The 18,613-nt window shown below is 40.8% G+C and overlaps 3 protein-coding genes across 3 annotated transcripts; 2 read left to right on the top strand and 1 right to left on the bottom strand.

Annotated features, from left to right (window-relative positions):
* Positions 1–1,054: 1,054 nt before the first annotated feature.
* racgap1 (Rac GTPase activating protein 1) lies at positions 1,055–8,903 on the top strand. Its single transcript, XM_031845675.1, has 17 exons — positions 1,055–1,184; positions 1,555–1,660; positions 1,766–1,968; positions 2,088–2,230; positions 2,427–2,496; positions 2,584–2,637; positions 2,739–2,816; positions 2,939–3,056; positions 3,573–3,715; positions 4,009–4,173; positions 4,275–4,370; positions 4,736–4,934; positions 5,293–5,398; positions 6,117–6,249; positions 7,085–7,211; positions 7,324–7,423; positions 7,864–8,903. The coding sequence occupies exons 2-17, from the start codon at positions 1,576–1,578 to the stop codon at positions 7,937–7,939; spliced, it is 1,896 nt and encodes a 631-aa protein (XP_031701535.1). The 5' UTR covers positions 1,055–1,184; positions 1,555–1,575; the 3' UTR covers positions 7,940–8,903.
* Positions 8,904–9,211: 308 nt separating this feature from the next.
* Positions 9,212–12,039, bottom strand: LOC116382537 (uncharacterized). Its single transcript, XM_031845678.1, has 5 exons — positions 11,800–12,039; positions 10,433–10,538; positions 10,091–10,197; positions 9,692–9,864; positions 9,212–9,605 (listed from the first exon to the last, which is right to left on the bottom strand). The coding sequence occupies exons 1-5, from the start codon at positions 11,957–11,959 to the stop codon at positions 9,327–9,329; spliced, it is 825 nt and encodes a 274-aa protein (XP_031701538.1). The 5' UTR covers positions 11,960–12,039; the 3' UTR covers positions 9,212–9,326.
* Positions 10,566–17,384, top strand: bin2a (bridging integrator 2a). Its single transcript, XM_031845677.1, has 13 exons — positions 10,566–10,738; positions 13,442–13,549; positions 13,648–13,728; positions 13,984–14,038; positions 14,119–14,213; positions 14,380–14,475; positions 14,943–15,050; positions 15,145–15,230; positions 15,319–15,394; positions 15,484–15,566; positions 15,909–16,521; positions 16,614–16,683; positions 16,774–17,384. The coding sequence occupies exons 2-12, from the start codon at positions 13,466–13,468 to the stop codon at positions 16,665–16,667; spliced, it is 1,431 nt and encodes a 476-aa protein (XP_031701537.1). The 5' UTR covers positions 10,566–10,738; positions 13,442–13,465; the 3' UTR covers positions 16,668–16,683; positions 16,774–17,384.
* The last annotated feature ends 1,229 nt before the right edge of the window (positions 17,385–18,613 follow it).

Raw genomic sequence — 18,613 nt, 5'->3', positions numbered from 1 at the left:
TCTCTCTCTCTCTCTCTCTCTCTCTCTCTCTCTCTCTCTCTCTCTCTGCACGGGTGACTCTCGTTCAGTCATCACATATTTCCAATCTGTTATAAACTATTGATTGGCTCAGACAGGCGGCTTGGTAGCCACAGGCGAAATAAATTGTTCCAGAATTCCTAGAGATAATCAAAATAGACAAATAAAATAAAATAAATATTTATAAATAGCCACTTTTACTCTTAAGTATTTATATTTTTGTGCTATGATTGAAAAGTGCAATATTTTAATTCCATTGATATAATAATCAGAGAAACGTATCATAGTGTAAAAGTACAATAATATAGCCTACTTTCTGGTATATGCAATAGCACAATAATATACGTAAGTATATTAATTAGGAGGAGGAGCAATTCTGCAGTGCCTTAATTTCTAAAGAACCTTTAATGACATGCTGGATACATTTTAATACAACATATATAGTCATGCACATTTCCAGTTAGTCTATATTATACCCATGGTATAATACATCATGTTTTTTTTAAATGATAAAGAAATTGTTCAAATTTGAATCACTTCTGTTAATGTCTGTCATGTGTAGGGATGGATTGACCAAAAATAGTAATATGGTGATAATTATGATAAAGTTTTTATGATAAAGTCGGTGCTACAGATGCAGCACATTACCTCTCAGACAACGTAACTATGTGTAATAGCCTACTGCTTCTGCAAAGTCTTTATTTCCACAGAAATAACCGTTTATTTGCCGGTTTGGAACGTATTTTGAAAGTTGTGACCGGAAGTCTGACGTTATTCATCTCATTGATTCCTGCTTTTTGATTTTATATCAGTTTGTTTCTTTGATTGTTGGCTAATTTATAAAATAGTATTTAACATTCGTGATATTTCTGGTTCTCTTTATTCTGAATGTTTGTGCCTTTTCTGTAGTGCCAACGAGCGACCGTTACGGCTCTTTTATTTCGAAAAATACGCCTACGGAAGTTCTTGACATCCGCGCAGTGGTCATCGCTCATTGGCTAGCGGCGAAATTTGAAATGCAACGCGCTCAATGCAGTTGTGGCTGCTGAAGAGTGTGGGCAAAGGAACGACGAGGGGGTCGCTAAAAACGAAAAAGAAACAACATTTCTGCGTTAAAACACCACCGACAGGGTTTTGCGGCTCAACATTTCTCCAGTACCGAATCGGTAGGTAACTGTTGCTAGCTAATCTTTGCTAACATGTGAGCTAAAAATAACCGCCGTGTTGTTTTTCAGTATTAACATTACAGTTGGAAATGCTAAACTAGCTAGAACAGAAACCAAAGAAAGCAGCTGCACTAAACACATTGGCAAATGACATGTGGTATTTAAATGAGTCTGTGGCGGCTAATATATATTTGTATGCATTGTTATCGTTGCCATTATGTTTGAGAATAACTCATTTCCTCATAACATTTCCTCAGATGTCTTAATTTAACGCTTGCTACGTTGAAAATAAGCCACACACCAGCCCAATCTATACAGAACCGCAACCCCTGTTCTATGAATGAACTGTACTTAATGTCTCTCTTTGAAGGGTCTTTAGTTATAGACCATCATGCAGACTGCTGTGGAGGGCCTCCAGAGTTTATACGATAAGCTGAGGATGCAAGTTGACCTTCTCAACGAGAATATTGAACCAAGTGAGTACTTTACGATTCTTGTGTTTATCTTTACTATCTATCCTTTGAGACATAGGATCCTACGCAGATGCCTGTCACAGTACTATGTGCATCCTCTTTTCCCAGACTTCATCCAGCTGGCACAAAACTTTGATGACTGTCGTCGCAAATGGCTGAGAGCAGAACAAGACCTGGGCTCCTGCAAGGAGGTGCTCACCAAAGCAGAGACGGAGAGGGGAGCCTTGGAGGTCAAACTGAAACACGCCCGCAACCAAGTCGATATCGAGATCAGGCGCCGACAGAAGGCGGAGGCCGACTGTGAGAAGTTGGTACGTTGGATCAAATGCAGACCCTTGTTTTTGTTGACACATGTTTATTTAGTCCGCTGTTAATTCACCTGGTTCAAGGAGTGTCTCATTTGTGCTTTGCTTGCATTTTCATATTACAGGACCGTCAAATTCAGCTGATCCGGGACCTCCTGATTAGTGAGGGATCCTCCAACAGCCTCCAACTGAGTGCAGAGCAGCGCTCAGCTCTTGCCTTCCTGAACACAAACTGCCAGGCAGCAGCCAGCCTGAATACCAGCCGAAGGTAATAAACCCCGTTACCTGTTGCTGAAGTACAATGTTCCTGGTCATCTATTTATCACATGAATGCACCTTTCCAGCACACTTTCAACCCCACTCTAACTTTCAAATGCACTCCCATTTAGATTTTTTTTAAAGACAAAATAACAAATAAAATGCTGCTGACTGGCTTGACACATCCTTTCTGTTGCTCCTGATAGACTGACTACGATAGATGAGTCCGCCTCCATCTTGTCAGATATCAGCTACGACAAAACAGATGACTCCCTCGTAAGTACTTCCCTTCTCAGTATCATGTAGAGTTAAATTCACATCATATACATTATCAAGGATTCTGATGTGCTTGATCTGTGACAGGACTGGGACTCCTCCACTGTGAGGACAGTGCGCCTCAAGAAAAGAGAGAAGAGGGTATGATGAGTGCATGTGCACCATTTCTCTTTAAACGTTTGTGTTTGATAGATTGGCTTCATGTCCACTGGAGGTACAGATGTCTGCTGTCTTGATTTCAGCGCTCCTCGAGAAATCATGTCGATGGTCCCCCAGTTGCCTCCAAGCGGTCTCGATCAACAGGCAGAACTTTAGAGAGGGTAGGGAAAAGCAAATGTTTTGTTCTCAGCCTGTAACCAGCTCTTAAACCGTACTGTTGGGCCTTTGCATAGTCTGGTTGTATGTCGTTATTCTTACTGTTTTTTTTGTTAATTTGTGACAGGGAAATGAGACCATTGTGACAAAGACCACAGTGACTGTCCCTGGGAATGGAGGACCTGTTGAGGCCGTTTCTACCATTGAGAGTGTTCCTTATTGGACCCGCAGCAGGAGAAAGACTGGTAAGATTTCTTTACAACAGGATTATGTAAGCTTGGGTTATGATGGGCCCCGTTCTTCATACGTGGCCCAACTTTTTCAGGCTAATATGATTTGAGCCAGTTCAAATAACCTTGTTTATTTTCATCCAGCTAACTTGATTCTTCAAACACAACTTGATATAAGTCATTAGTTTGGGACAATTATGTTGTTCTTTTTTGTTGTCAAATGTTGTCTTCACTCTGCCTGAAATTATTTTCTTAATCTTGGCTAGAATCCATTAAAAGCATGCTTTACATTTTAAGCTGTTTTAGAAGAACTGACTAATCTAGGCTCATCATTCACCAACTGTACAGGGCCCTGCTGTGCTGCAGCCAAAATAACATTGAATCAGAGGAAACTGCTCATCAACCTGTTATTTGCAATGTGGTGTCTTGAACATGAATATGTAGCAGCACTGATTCAACAGTATGTCTTCTCATGACTGCAGTGGTCATGGCAGCGAACACATTGGTATTTATGTCCTATCTCTTGCTCAGCTGCCATGGAGTGGGACTCTGAATCTGTCCAGTCTGAGGATGTCTTTAAGCAGCCTGGCAACCCCGAGGGAGAGAGGAAAGTGGCACCCAGCACTCCGCAGAGCCACGGGGGTGTTCGTCTTCACGAGTTTGTCTCCAAAACTGTACGAATGCCATTTAATCAGACTAGAAAAGCACATTCTAGCACTTTATGTATTTAGAACAATGTGTATTTTTGCCTTAAGGCCAATACGTTTGATCAAACTTGGCGCTGAACCTTGTTATCATCTACTCTTGTAAACTTTTATATCTGCACAGAAACATGTTTAGGCAGTGTATTTACTTGAGTTTATTTGCCAAAACAAAGTGTAAGTTCTTTATTTAGCTGAACATGTAGGTGGCTGTTGACCCACAATCTTTACCAGTGTCCTAAATCATGTTAAATGTCTTTCTATAGGTCATTAAGCCGGAATCGTGCGTACCTTGTGGAAAGAGGATCAAGTTTGGCAAGATTGCACTGAAGTGCCGTGACTGCAGGGTGGTCTCTCACCCCGAGTGTCGCGAGCGTTGCCCCCTGCCATGCATCCCCAACATGGGCGCCACACCGGTCAAAATTGGAGAGGTGTGTGAGAACATTTTTCACTGATTCCTCTCTTGTTTGCTTCCACTCTGGAATTTCATCCACAGTGCTGACGGATTACCCCATCTCTCGTTTGTTCCCAGGGTGTGCTTGCAGACTACGTGTCTGACTTATCACCCATGATTCCACCTCTCGTAGTCCACTGCATCAGTGAGATCGAGCAAAGGGGCCTGCATGAGGTGAGTGGTGTTTTCCTGTCCTCGTAACATGCATAAATGTAGAAGTTGGTAAAGCCTCACACCCCAGTAATTACCTTTTTAATGTCTTTCCCTCAAGCTGCTACAGACAGCTGTAACTAAGATTTGACAATCTGTTCCTGGGAGATTGAATTCCCAATTGCTCCAAATTTCTTGATTGCTTTACGACTGTGCTGATGGTCTCTTCTTTCTATTTTATGCTTAGCTTCTTTCTCAAGATTGATACCAGCTCCGAGTACAAAGCTGGAGACCAGAGACAATTAGCTTAGCACAAAAACTGGAAGCAGAGGGAACCAGCACGCCAAACCGATGCCCACCGATTGAATAATTGTATTTCTTCCTCTCAGGCTGGACTCTATCGTCTGTCCGGTGCGGATCGCACAGTGAAGGACCTGAAGGAGAAGTTCCTGCGCAGCAAAACGGTTCCCGTTCTCAGCAAGGTGGATGACATCAATGCCATCACTGGCCTCCTCAAGGACTTCCTGAGGAACCTCAAGGAGCCTCTTCTCACCTTCCGCCTCAACCGTACTTTCATGGAGGCAGCCGGTATGTATGTGTGTGTGTGTGTGTGTGTGTGTGTGTGTGTGTGTGTGTGTGTGTGACTGGTGTTAGAAAAGATGCTGTTGTTGAAAACTTTGTGTAACTTTTTAATGGATGGCAGAAATGTTCCCAACGTAAGTGCCTCTATTTTGTTTTTGCAATTTGTTTTGAGAAGTGATGGAAACCTCAGGCATGAATTTGCCTGGAACAAACAAAAGAGATTGATCTTCTAGTTTGTTAATCTTTATTAGTCTTATTTTAATTTATTTTTACTGGAGTCCGATACATTTGCTTTCAAGTTGTTAATTAATCCAGACAGCCTCCCTCTCTGCTCACAAATACAGTTTCCTTTGTTCCCTTTCAGAGGTTTCAGACGATGACAACAGCATAGCGCTGATGTACCAAACCATCAGTGACCTGCCGCAGCCCAACAGAGACACACTGGCTTTTTTAGTCCTTCACCTTCAGAGGTTAGTACTGAATATAATACTAATATACATAATTAGAGGTATGCATATCCAAAAGCATTCATTGTGCTTTGATGCCTTGTTGGTCCTGCTACAAGCTCATTGCTGAAATTTGCAGATATTCACAGAAGTCTCTCTGTAACTGACCTTTTTTATTTTAATTTACTCTACCTTCTGAATTTAATTGGGTTGAATTGCATTCGGCAAAGATGCGCGTCGGTGTCATTAACTTTTTTTAACCCAGGGGTCTGAAACCTTTTTGATTTACGGTGCCATTTCAAAATGTTCTTGTTAATCAGTGTGCTATGTCAACATTAGGATTATGACACCACATCAAAATTTTAATCTTAGATCTGCATTTTTATTCCATCCACATAGGCAATGTGCAGAGCATCATTTTAGAGAAACATTTTTCTCCCATAATTAGGACATTGTGATTATATATTGGAGCGCTACACGAGAAGGCTGCCATCCTTATGAAAACATCCACGCCTAAGTGGAAATCATTAACCAACCTTCGGCCAATCCTTTTCATCACAAATAAACTTAACGAATTCTGTGAAGAAGGCAACAAGTACCGGCCAATCAGATGCCACTTGCTGCTGTCGGTTAAGCTATCATATGCCTACGGTTGCCTACGCCTGATTTAACCTAATATACACTTTAAAATGTATTTCATATCTACCAAAGAGACATAATTGAGTCTATTAAAATCTTTCAGAGTTGCTGACAGCTTGGACACTAAGATGAACATCAGTAACTTGGCTCGAGTGTTTGGACCTACTATTGTGGGTCATGCTGTTCCCAACCCTGATCCCATGACGATGCTGCAGGATACCAAACGACAACCCGGGGTAAGCCTGAGTGATGCATCATGTCTATTGCACATCATGTTTCTTCTTTAGTCATATAATGATGTAGAACTTTAATGTTGTGATTGTAACAGCGAGTGTGGTTCAGTACTACATGTCCCAGAATCCCAGGGGGCAGCAAACACTTATTAAGCAGCTTCTTTGTCAGAAATAAGAAAATAACCAGCCAATAACTGCCCTTTTTCCATCATGTCATGAGCAACCGCTGTCTGATGTCATGCTGTGAGCTTGGTCAAAGGAGTGAGTCACCCTGCAGCTCTTCATCTGACGGCTCACTGTGGCTGTACACGCATGCATCGTTTCCTGCAATTAAATGCAATGCAATGCAGGAATGTCAGACTCTGCCGCCGACAATTATTAACCAGTTAGATTAGTGAGCTAATTACAGAATGTAAATTAATTCAATGGCTACTGCTTACACAGCAAATACGGTCTAATTTCCTGAAAAGCTTTCTGTCAATTACAATTATTACTGTGAGACAAAACTCAAGGTGCAAATTGTAGATGAGATTTTAATATATATATATATATATTTAATTTTTTTTAAACTAATTGTGTTTATTAATTAGCAAAAAAATCCATTCTTTTAACCCACCTTAATAAGTGGCTGACCTACAACAACATACAGAGACTACCTAAATGCTAAATAATCCTCTATTTCAGAACATCCTCACAGTACTATGAACTCTTTCAGTAATTCCCCTCTGTCTTGCCCAGGGCATCTACACACACATTCAGCTTAGCGCTGGAAGAGGATGAGGCAACACACTGAAATAACCCTGATCTTTGGCATTCTTGCTAATCTCTCTGTGTTCAGGTTGTGGAGCGCCTGTTGGCTCTGCCGGTGGATTACTGGGCCCAGTTTGTGATGGCGGAAAGCTATCCGACTAACTTGGACCACCTGATCATCGAGAACGCAAACTGCTATGCCACCCCCGAGAGAAGTACGAGCGCACTAGACTTTGTGTGTGTTTTTTTTTCTGCAGTGTTTGCCTGAGAGTCTGGGCACAGTTGTTTGCTCTTTGATGTATCATTGCAATATTTGTACTGTTGCAGTGAGCATGCTGGGACCTCTGACTACTCCAGAGCACCAGTTCAATAAAACCCCCTCCTCTAGCTCCTTGTCTCAGCGCATGAAGTCTAGTCTGACACCCAGGTAAACGCACAAGCACACGCTTTCCTAATCAACGGGCCTCATGCAAGAACCACTCGTGCAAACTGATTTCTTCTTAATTAAGTGGCTTGTACAAGTGATTTAGGAGAACTTGCCGCATTCAATCATTTTTGAATACTGCATATTATCAATATTTTTTGCGGGGCAATATTGTATTGATACACTGACGTCAAGTATCAATCTTTTATTATATAAACTATTAATATTGCAAATGAAACCTAAACTGTTCTTGCATGAGGTCCAATTATCTTACAATTACCTCTAGAAGGACTGTTGTACAACTGTTTAACATGGATATTAAAACATCATTTGAACATCTTTTATACAATTTAATCTACTGTACCATATCTCATTATCCTTAATTGACTGATTTATTTACTCCTAATTAAATTAAATGCCATTATGTGCGTTCTATGTTGCAGATTTGGGAGCAAGAGCAAATCAGCAGTCGGATTGTCTCGTCAAGGAAAATTCTTTGCGTCTCCACTCCTTAAATAATCCAAAGCAGCTGTGCTACACTTCCTGATACTACGATAACAACCAACAGATATTGTTTTTATTATGATGGTACCGCTCCTCCAGTCGCTAAGTCTTCTTATAATCGTTTTTTAGTGTTTCACAATAGTCAGAGTTGTATTTCTGTTATTTTTTACGTGTTTGTAAAAGGATACCGTTTTTTTTAACCAAATCGTTTTTCCTATCTATGCACACTCGTGTGTCTTTAGAGCTAATTGTTTAACAAGGCATTCTACGTTCACCTCTTCACACATGAGAATGTACCGTTTGTTGCTCTTTGTGAGAAATATGCGCAGAGGTAAAAATATGTATATGCAGTTTTATTGTGACCTGCTTCTAAATTCAGTCATTTCTTTAGACAGTTTGTCAACTCATGTGTCACTCAGAAGTTGAATAACTGATTCTCAAGCATTTCATTCTAGGTTGTAATTGAATGTGTGTGTGACTGCTAGTAAGATTATCTTTGATGTTTTTTTGATGTTTGTATTCTATTTCTTTTGCATTTTGATTGTCTTCATCCTCCAGAGAATTGTAAATGTTTACAAGCTGGCTTGCCCTTTCCTTTTCATACTACAACCAGTAGTTATAAGATGTTAATATGGATCTTCTGCAAGCAATTGGCATTAGTCTCTTGAGAACAGGGACATCATTTTTATACCTTCACTTCCAGTTGTTTAACACGGCCAGTGATCAGGAATATTTACTGGTTTATGTCACAGGCTGTAATCTCTGCCAGATGATTTTGCTTCTCTAATGTTTATTGCTCTGTGTAATGTTTGTACTCCGGGTGGACGCTTATGAGCAGTCCCACGCGAGAGGCAATTACTTTCTAAGATTAGCCAGTTAAGTTGCCGTGGCATTACTTGATTCACTATTGGTGCAAGTTTTGTACACAAGTTCATGCATTAAAAGTCATGTCACTTTTAAAATACAGTTCTAACCTTTACAAAAATGTCTCATGTGCCTTTTGTCAAATGCTTTGTGCTGTTCGCTAGCTTCCTGAATCCAAAAGTTGGAGGGTATAAAGAGTTTCTATGATCCAGATTAACTCCAGTTTTGATTAGACATACAGGGAGCTTGGTGGTTTCAGTTTGACAGATGGCCTCCTCACTGTCAAATTAACAATTTAAGACACTTGCATGAGAATCTTAACCGCCATCTTATTGCAGAAATGCTTAACCTGTAGTCTTCACCACAATGCACTTATTTAGCTCTTAGTCATGACACGCCACAAAGAAATCTTACACAGGGGGCTGTTATGTAAAGGTGTGTGTTTATTTTCCAAAATAACCGGACACTTTATGACAAATGTGCATATATGTTCATTTTGTAAGGTATTTATTGGTACAGCAGTTGAGAAAATGTAATATCAAAATTTAGGCCATGGCCAGAGAACAGGAGTGTTTTTGACGTAGTCCTGGAAGCCCGGGTCAGAGCCCCACTTCCTCACCGCCTGCTTCTCCAGGATGGGGATGCCGCTGACGAAGCTTAGCAGGAACCAGACGAAGAGAGGCGACACCACGCTCAGGTACTGGGGCCCCTCCATCACTGACGAGGCTGAGAGCCAGAGCCCCGACCACTGCAGGATCTCCCCAAAATAGTTTGGATGTCTGCTGTAAGCCCATAGTCCACTCTGGATGAATTTCCCCTGGAGCCACAAAAGTAAATTTCACCGCAGTTACACACCGTGAACGATGCATTAATGGTTGCACAACACCAGGTCTGTTAACTTACAGCATTGTCTGGGTTACGCTTGAAAAGCCATTTCTGCTGGTCAGCAATAGCTTCAGTGGCAAAGCCGAGGCCCCATACAGTCCAGCCAATGTAGTCCCTCGTTCCCAGAGGCACGTCCCGCTTCTCGCTGTTCAGCATGAGGGTGGGCAGGAGAGTCATAAATACCCACAAGGCTGTGAGAGAAACAGAGGGGAGGGGGATGAATCATCTTCAACCAGCCTTGCCTTAATACCGCCACGAACTAAATGCATTGAACTTACAGCAACAAACAGCTCCTTCATAGAATACAAGCATACTGAGAGCTAGAAACCAGACAGTGATTTATACAAGGCAATCTGGGTGCCAAGTTGGTTAAGGACTATGGCAATGAGAGGAATGCTTCTGCATCACTTCAAGTACCTTGAACAGTCCAGTATACAAAGAAAGTCCCTGGGCTGTCTCTGACGTTGTTGAACCTGCGATCATGACCGTCCTTCAAGATCCGCATGAAGAGGAATGTCCCCAGCCTGCAGAGAGGACACGGTTAACGTCCATGCACATTAACCAAAGGCATTATTCATTAACCTGACGAAGGCTTCACGTTCATTAGTTCCTCCTCTGAACTCGCCAAGGACCCTCCGTAACTTACACAAAACTCTGTAGGTAATAATGACAGAATATATAGGCATTCCTCTGGCTTTTATTCAAATGTGCAGGGGGTGACACTGTGTTTAACAATGGGGGTGACACTGCCTATCTTACCTGAGTCCCCATGCTGTCACCAACCCAGTCTGCACCTTCTGGCGGACATGACTGGCTCCTCCCCAGACACGACTCAGGTGGGCAAGTAGTATAAATGTGCCAGATCCTGGGAGAAAAGAGAGGGAGCGAGAGAGACAAGCTGCAGACTCAGGGCATGGCGGATGGCTCTACTTGTTGCACAGTAAGGCGTGTTCGATAAATCTTTTACCCAGGATACAATTGGTTCCAAAGTTCAAGGGTAAAATATCCGGGAGCACAGCGCAGATCGGAGAACAAGAAGAGGACGAGTCAAAGACAAGTGTCAAGGTGATTCATTTATGAAATTATAAAGAAATCAGTCATTGTTGTTGACAGGTAAGCTGCACTGTTCTACGCATAGCAAATTATTTGATAATTATCTGGTTGGAAGCCTGCAGTCACCTCCAACTTCGTCAATGCTCGTACACTTAACTTTTTAAGCTAAGAACGTGTCACGAGTGACAATCGCCTTATTAAAACTGAAATATACTACTATAACTACAGATTACAGTTATTGTTTTACCATTATTGAATAATCGTCACTGATTGTTTGGTCCGACTAACTGTTCAAAACCCAAAAGATATTCAGTTTACTATTACATGAGAAAAAAAGCAGAAAATCCTCACAACTAAGAAACTGGGACTATAGATAGACCAAATGTTGGGTCATTTTTGCTTGAAAAAAAAAAAAATGACTAGACTTCTGGTTTCAGCTCTAGAGCAGTGGTGGGAAACATTTTTATTAAATGGGGGTTTTCCCGTGAAAATCTTTGGGAACCAATGCTCTAGAGGACATTAATAAGGTAAGAATTGAATCAGAATAATTCTTACTGTTTTGAGTTTTTAATAATGCAAAAGTGAGACCAGGTACCAGTAATCACTAGTGGGAAGACGGGCTGTGTCCATTCTTCATTGGGCCCCACATAAACAAAAAAAAATAATAATAATTGGGGCCCCCTGATGTCTCTGTACGGCCCTGCAGTGACACAGGACCAGCTAAGTTAAGCTGATTGGATATGCATCTCGCTTCTTAACATGAAGGAGGAGCTATCTGGCTGTTTCACAACAAAGCTGCTTTAGATAACACAGCTTTCATAATGGTTACAGTTCAATTTTTACGTGCAAAGAAAAACGCGCAGTTTTAAAATCAAACAACTCACACAGCTGAATTATAGTTGTTTAAACCTACGTATAGCCCGCTTAAATCTGATTCGCTTCTCTGTCGAGGCGAGTTTACACCAATTCGTCTTGAATAACAAGTCAGGCTGCAAAACCTCTGCACGAGGCAAGAAATCAACATTCTCAAAGGGAAAGTGTTCGCCAGTTGTTGGTATTTTCTTTTTCATTACCTGCCAAATCATAAAACTTCTCGGTTTTGAAGGCTGCAGACAGAGCCCAGCCGGCCCACTGGATGCCCAGGTCTGTGGCGGCACAGGTGACCAGCGTGCTCCCCATGATCATGTGCTGCAGGTCGGCGAGCAGCGCTTGAATCTGGTCGGAATTGGTCATAGGGCCACTCCTCCGACACCAACAGAAACATACGCACTCTGACTAAAGTTCACCGCTGCCATTCTACTCCTAGGAGTGGCTTGAACGCGGGGAACTCTGGGTATTGTAGTTATCAGAGGATTAACGCGGTTCCACAGCTGAAGCAAAAGTGAGCGTCCATGGGTCAGAGTATGGAGGATGGAACCTACCAAAATATGATTAAACCACTCGATTAAAAAATGAATATGCAATTAAATGTACCTAAAACAATATCAACAATACATGTGGGCATTGATTCATTTATAAAATGTGACATTGATATTTCAGTTTTTATTTGGTTCTTTATGTATTTACCTTTGGCATATTCATTAATTCATCAAGTCATTTATTCGATTTTTTGAATTCCATCGCTCCATAACTTAACGGCAGAGGTTTCAATTGTCTACTACTTTATACTTACTCAGTAATGGTATTCAGGAGCAAAAGCATTAATACCTCAATGTAAAAATACTCCATTAAAAGTAAAAAGCAAAAGCCCTGCATTAAAAGTGTTACTTGAGTAATTATTAGCAAAAAATATATCCGTTGTCCTAATATTAAATAAAATGATACTAGATTATTACTTATGCATAGATTTGTTGACAGCATTTTATTGTTGTAGTTGATCAAGGTGGAGCTCATTTGAATGACTCGATATACTATTAGTATTAGATAGTATTTTACAAGATTATTGTGTTTTGTTTGTAAAAATCTTAATCCGAAAAGCAACTACTGCTATACACATATATGCATAAATTGTGAAAGGAGAAGTAGCATAAAATATATGATACAACTCTGAAATTTGCAAATCTGCTGCATAATGAGTACTTATACTTTGACAAAACCAAGTTATACTGGAGTAAAGCTTTGAATGCAGGACTTTGTATTACTTGTAAAGGAGTATTCTTATATTGTGGTACTTTTACTTGAGTATAGGATTTGAATACTTTTTCCAACACTGCTGAGAGGCCTCCAGAGCCCCAGCGACACGAAGACTTCTCTTGCTGCTTTGCTCACTGAGGTGAATATAAAGAGGTTATTCAGTTATGCCTCACTCTCCCCATTTTTCCACCTCATCTGATATCATTAAGTTTAAATACTCTTATAAATACTCCTATGAAAAACCCATAAGAGTAAAGTGTTACAGCAGCACAAAGGTAGACTAATAGAGTAGAGGGAGGTGATAGCATTAAAAAAACCTATATACATTACTCACAATATCTTGGACTATAAAAAAATAATTGTACTACTACTCCCATAGTATTGATAGTAATTTAAATATAACTGTGTATATGGTGCTGGTATGTTGTTATACATTAAATGAGTGGTCTTGATGTGTCCGACATGCAAAAGTCTCTCTAGTGAGCTCTGGAGGTCGGAGAGGGTGAACACATTTGAAGCAGTCTTAATTTGGTTAAATATGAGATGAGAATTCTTTCGTCTCTGTTTCCCTTCATCGTTCAGGAACAAACGCAGTCAAGTCAGAATATGGCCGAGAGCACAAGTCCAAAGGGCGGCACTGGTGACTTTGCTAAAAAAGTCCAAAGACAGCTGAGCAGAAGCAAAGAAAAGGTAACGGTCTGCACGTTTCTGTTTACCAAATAGCAAGAGAAGGAAGGTATTACCATGCGGTAGCTGTTGCTTTGAGGTACGTGCTGTTTTTTCTACAGGTACTGCAGAAGTTGGGGAAGACGGTGGAGAGCAGAGATGACCACTTTGAACATTGTCTCCAACAGTTTAATGACCAGCAGGTAATCATTCCCCTGCTTAACGAGATAATGGACACATTGAGTTACTTTCCGTGTTTGTTTTGGACAATAAAGTAGATTAACAATGTTTGAACAATTGGAAAAAAAAAAAAAAAAGACTTTCAGTTTAACACAAATATATTTCCACTGCTGTCTCTACTGTGTAAACATGCGATGACTTATACTCTGAGAACCAAACACAATGAAATTCATAAATCTAAAGACTGACAATTATGCAAACCTCTTGTTTATTCGCAGACTGATGGGAACCGACTGTACAAGGACCTGAGGAACTACATTAATTCAGTTCGAGGTGAAGATGCTTTTTTACTTGTATATGTTGTAGATTTGTGTCCTCTGCAGGTCTCACACGGACGAGTTTGCTTTTTACAGACATGCGCGAAGCTTCAAGACGCCTTTCCCAGTCTCTGTTTGATGCTTACGAAACTGACTGGGCTGGAGAGGAAGATTTAGGAGCCATTGTAGAGGTCAGTACAATCATCAGTGATGAAATACAGCTCTACCACTGCACGTCTGTGTTTTACAAGGACAAAAGCAACAGGATTCACACATAGCTAGGGGAACCAAAACCCCTTCTTTCTCCCTCTCTCCATACATAATTAATGCAATATTTATGCTATGTCTTTTAATAAGGGGGAGGACCTCCTGTGGAATGACCTCGAGGTGAAGCTAGTAGATCAGGCCGTACGCACCATGGAGTCCTACGTGAGCCAATTCCCAGATGTCCGGGTAAGACGAGAGAAAGCAAGCATGCAAGCAAACAGAAGTGAATACACAGGCAGACAAAAGGCCTGAGAGCAAAACACACAAAACCCTACAAAGACACACAAGTACACACACACACACCATCTGTGCGTTCCAATACCCATACTACCATACTACTTAGTATGCCAGAAAAAGTTTTAGTAAGTCCCGATACAAAGTATATCTATGCCAAAAGTACCAGGATGTGCTGCTGCATCTGGTGATATTGTGCAGTATGCAAGCCTGCATGCTTGTCTGTCTATGCTGACCCACAATCCTGATGTATGAGCAAGGGCTTCAAAGTTACAGGTGCAATGTTATTATGACGTAGTACATCCCAATTAAATATCTACTGTATGCAACAGTACGTGCCTTTTAAGGGCAGCTGTTGTATGTATTAATAGTAAAAGCATGCAATTTGGAAGGCAGTGCCAATCTTTTCCAATCTGTAGGAGAAAGTAGCCAAGAGGGGCAGAAAATTGGTCGACTACGACTCTTCCCTTCACCACCTGGAGGCACTGCAGACTGCTAAGAAGAGGGACGATGTCAAGATCAACAAGGTTATTGATAATAACATGCATATATCTCTTTTTTAACTGTGCATTTCAACCTTCATTTGCCCAAAAATATACTTCCATTTGTTTCACTCTGAAGGCAGGCGAAGACATGAATGCTGCTAAAAGTGTCTACGAAGGGATCAACTTTGAGTTAAAAGAAGAGCTGCCGGTGCTCTTTGACAGGTTTGCTAGAATATTTCTTTGTTTATCATCATATGAAATGTAAGCGTATACACATGCTTTACATTATGGTTTTATTTGTCTTTCTCAGCCGTGTTGGATGCTTTGTGACAGTCTTCTCAGCTGTATCCAATTTAAGAGACATCTTCTACAAAGAAATGCGCACGGTACGCTTTTCTTAAGTCAGAAGGCAAACTATATACATTGTTATGTTTTTATTTTTTATTTTTATTTGACCAGTTCTGTCCTCTTTCAGCTCAACCTTGATCTGCTGAATGTGATAAAGGAGCTGCAGGCTCAGCACCCGGACAAAATGTTTTCTTTGAAGGGAATGCAACGGTAAGTTTTTCCTTTTCAGCTTTGAAATTTGAAGACGTTTTGAAAACATTTTGAGTGACCATAAAAAGTTATATCATGACAACTGAAGCTCTGCTAAACTTCACAACACTTCTCTTATCAGCTAACAGCGTTGTCTTTTGCAGCTCCAAAAAGCATTTAATGCCAACATTTCACATGTTTTGGGGTTGAACAGCATTATGGGCCCAAAGCTGCAATATTTACTATAATATTTTTTATAGAGACAAAGTGCTTTCTGATTGATTCATTGTTTTGGGATGAATACTTTGAATACGTTAATGTCTGAATTTGGAGATTTTTGTCTTATAATACAAAATATTTCAGGTATGGCTCCCTGAAGAGACGAACTCTGACGTCCCCTAAGGCCTGGAAAGCCAGCTTCTCTGATTTTCACAAGAGCTATAGTCCTAGACCTGGCCAGAGGTTTAGTTTCAAGTCCCCAGACAAGCCTCGCCACAGCACTTTGTCCAGACAGAGCAGCACCCTCGCCGTCTCACGGCAATCATCCCTTCCGGAGAGCCCCACTTCCGAGTCCAGGGACCTGGACGCGGGGTCGAGCCACAGTGAGATCCACAGTTCTCCTGCACAGGAAGACGCTGCAGCTGGAAATGAGCATAAGTCTGGAGAGGACGGCAATGATGTGGAAGAGGAGAAGGGCATGAAAGAAGAGGAGTCTGAGGCCAAGCCCCCCGCAGAATCTGATAACAAGGGAGACGGTAGGAAAGCTCCACCAAGTGAGAGCAGCTGTGAACTGAACAACTCCGGGGATTCAGAGAGCTTGGAGCTTCAGCTGTCTGCAGCAGACGACGGCCCGCTGCACATTGAAGAGAGAGAAGACAGCCCGGTGGAGCTCAACACCCTTAAACCAAATGGAGTGGAGAACGGTGAAGTTTCCGGGTTGCACTCCGACACCGAGGACCCGAGCCTTCCTCACAAGGTTTGTCAATTAATGAGCCGAGGAATGGCGACACAGACCCTCTATTCCCCACCGTGTTTTTGACATGACTCACATTTCACATGACTTTTCAGGATGCTCCTGCAGAAAAACAGACATCTCCAGACTCAAAAAGCACAGAGGTTTAAAGTATTCAGACTTAAGGTTTGTATGATTCATGCATTATTATCGATTATTATTGTTTCTATCGACCTTCTTCATGTATCCATGTCTGCCCTGTGTTGATTTAAACAGAGAAGCGGAGGAGATTGAAGTCAACAGCTGCACAAGGGAAAAAAAAAAAGTGGAGACAGCAGCGCTGAAATGTTCAACTCTAATTTCAGGAATGATGGACATGTGCATCGACTTGTTGGTGTTAGTTTTCTTATTTATCTTTCATTGAAATCGGTTGTACATACAGTGCAGTTCATTTTATGGGTAAAGTCATATTTTTTTGTAACAGCCATGTTTCATTTTAAGTATCCTTTGAAAAGTATAGATTATAAATAGACTTTTTCCGCCACAGGTTTCATTATATTCTGCACCATAAATGAGTTATTTTATGTACCCCAAACATAAGTGCACCAAGGTTTACATTGTTAGAAACGTTTCTTACTGACTACAGGTCACTGTATACAATGTGCATGTGCATGTGCTGGGGATTTCATTTTCCATTTTAGTTTGAATTACATCTATTATATTAGTGTAGTATATTTGATCTTTTTCCCTCACAAAACAGTAATCAAAGTAGTTGTGCACTGTGAAGATGAATCATTATGTAATTCTGAACAATTATCTTTTTTTGTATCACGTTTATACTAATTTGATGAAATATATAAATTAATATGAAATGTGTACACAATAAATCCTTCTGTCTTGTTTAAATTTAATCTAAGGTGTCATCTGCTGTGGTTGCTTCTCTGCCAACAGGTTATAAAATGATAGGTTCACAAACAATGAGGTCTCACTCAGCCCACATTTCTCAGCTTTTTGTCATTGTGAACCCAACAGAATTTGCAATAGTTTGCATTCATTTATTTGCATTACAGCTAAGGAGTCATTCATCATTAATATTTAAAAGTTTATTTGAACCAAATGTCTAAAATAAAGTAGAATTCCAGAGCTAAAATGTGGAGGATAGTCCGGCCATTTTAAGGCAGTCTTAACCAGATTAGTTCAATGAAAGAAAATGTTTTGTTTTGCTTAATTCATTCTAAGAAAAAGACATTAGATGTGAGTTTCCTCAAATTTGTTATGGTCAGCTGACCTCGGTGTCTCTCACTTCCTGAATTGGAACAGCATGGAGTTTTATTTTGGTAGTCAGAATCAGGACACAGACACCACTTAGTGATTTTCCTGATTGACAGGCTGCTTTGTGTTATGACTGAGCGGTATCAATATACATCTATGCATCCTTTTATCTTATGTCACTGACTTTGTAACTTATTTTGATTATTTTACCCCTTTTTGAGGAGTATCAGTCTGCATGTGGAAACACTGTTAATGTCCCCTGTAGCTCTAAAGGGAGCTTTTAGTCAACTCTGACAAAATAACCCCGATGATGTCACTAGGGCCATGTCAGCTTTAGGGGGTTGAAAAACGTGGTTGTTTACTATGCAGGAAGGATGTCGGGTGTGACTTGAAATCCGACCAGCACAGTGCCAGTTTGAGCCAGTTTGGTGTGGAAAAAGAAACACCCCATTCCCAAACAGGACTGTTAACAAAAGAGTCTCATATAGACTTATTTCACATGGCTTGTTGTGGCTCAATCCAAATAGAAAATCCACCCCACTGCTAACAATTAAAAAAAGATATAAGAAACAATATGAAATCTGACACAGCAAAATGGAGTACAGCAAATGAAAGATGCTACCAAGTTGCCAAAACTTGTATGCTTGACCCACACTAGGAACCAAAAGTCGGTATCTCGCCCTCTGCTGCACAAGTCCTTCAATGTCCATCCATCCACCATCGGTAACCGCTTATCCATTTCAGGGTCGCTGGAAGTCCTTCAATGTGCAGCACTAACTCGCTGAAGTACAGGTGACTTTTAGCATTCAGTTAAATTTGAATTCAACCAGATCTTTTTGGAAAA

This window comes from Anarrhichthys ocellatus, unplaced genomic scaffold (genome assembly GCF_004355925.1).
Source record: "Anarrhichthys ocellatus isolate YVR2014 unplaced genomic scaffold, GSC_Weel_1.0 scaffold5, whole genome shotgun sequence".
NCBI classification, from domain to species: domain Eukaryota; kingdom Metazoa; phylum Chordata; class Actinopteri; order Perciformes; family Anarhichadidae; genus Anarrhichthys; species Anarrhichthys ocellatus.
This window is presented reverse-complemented; position numbering and strand designations above follow the sequence as displayed.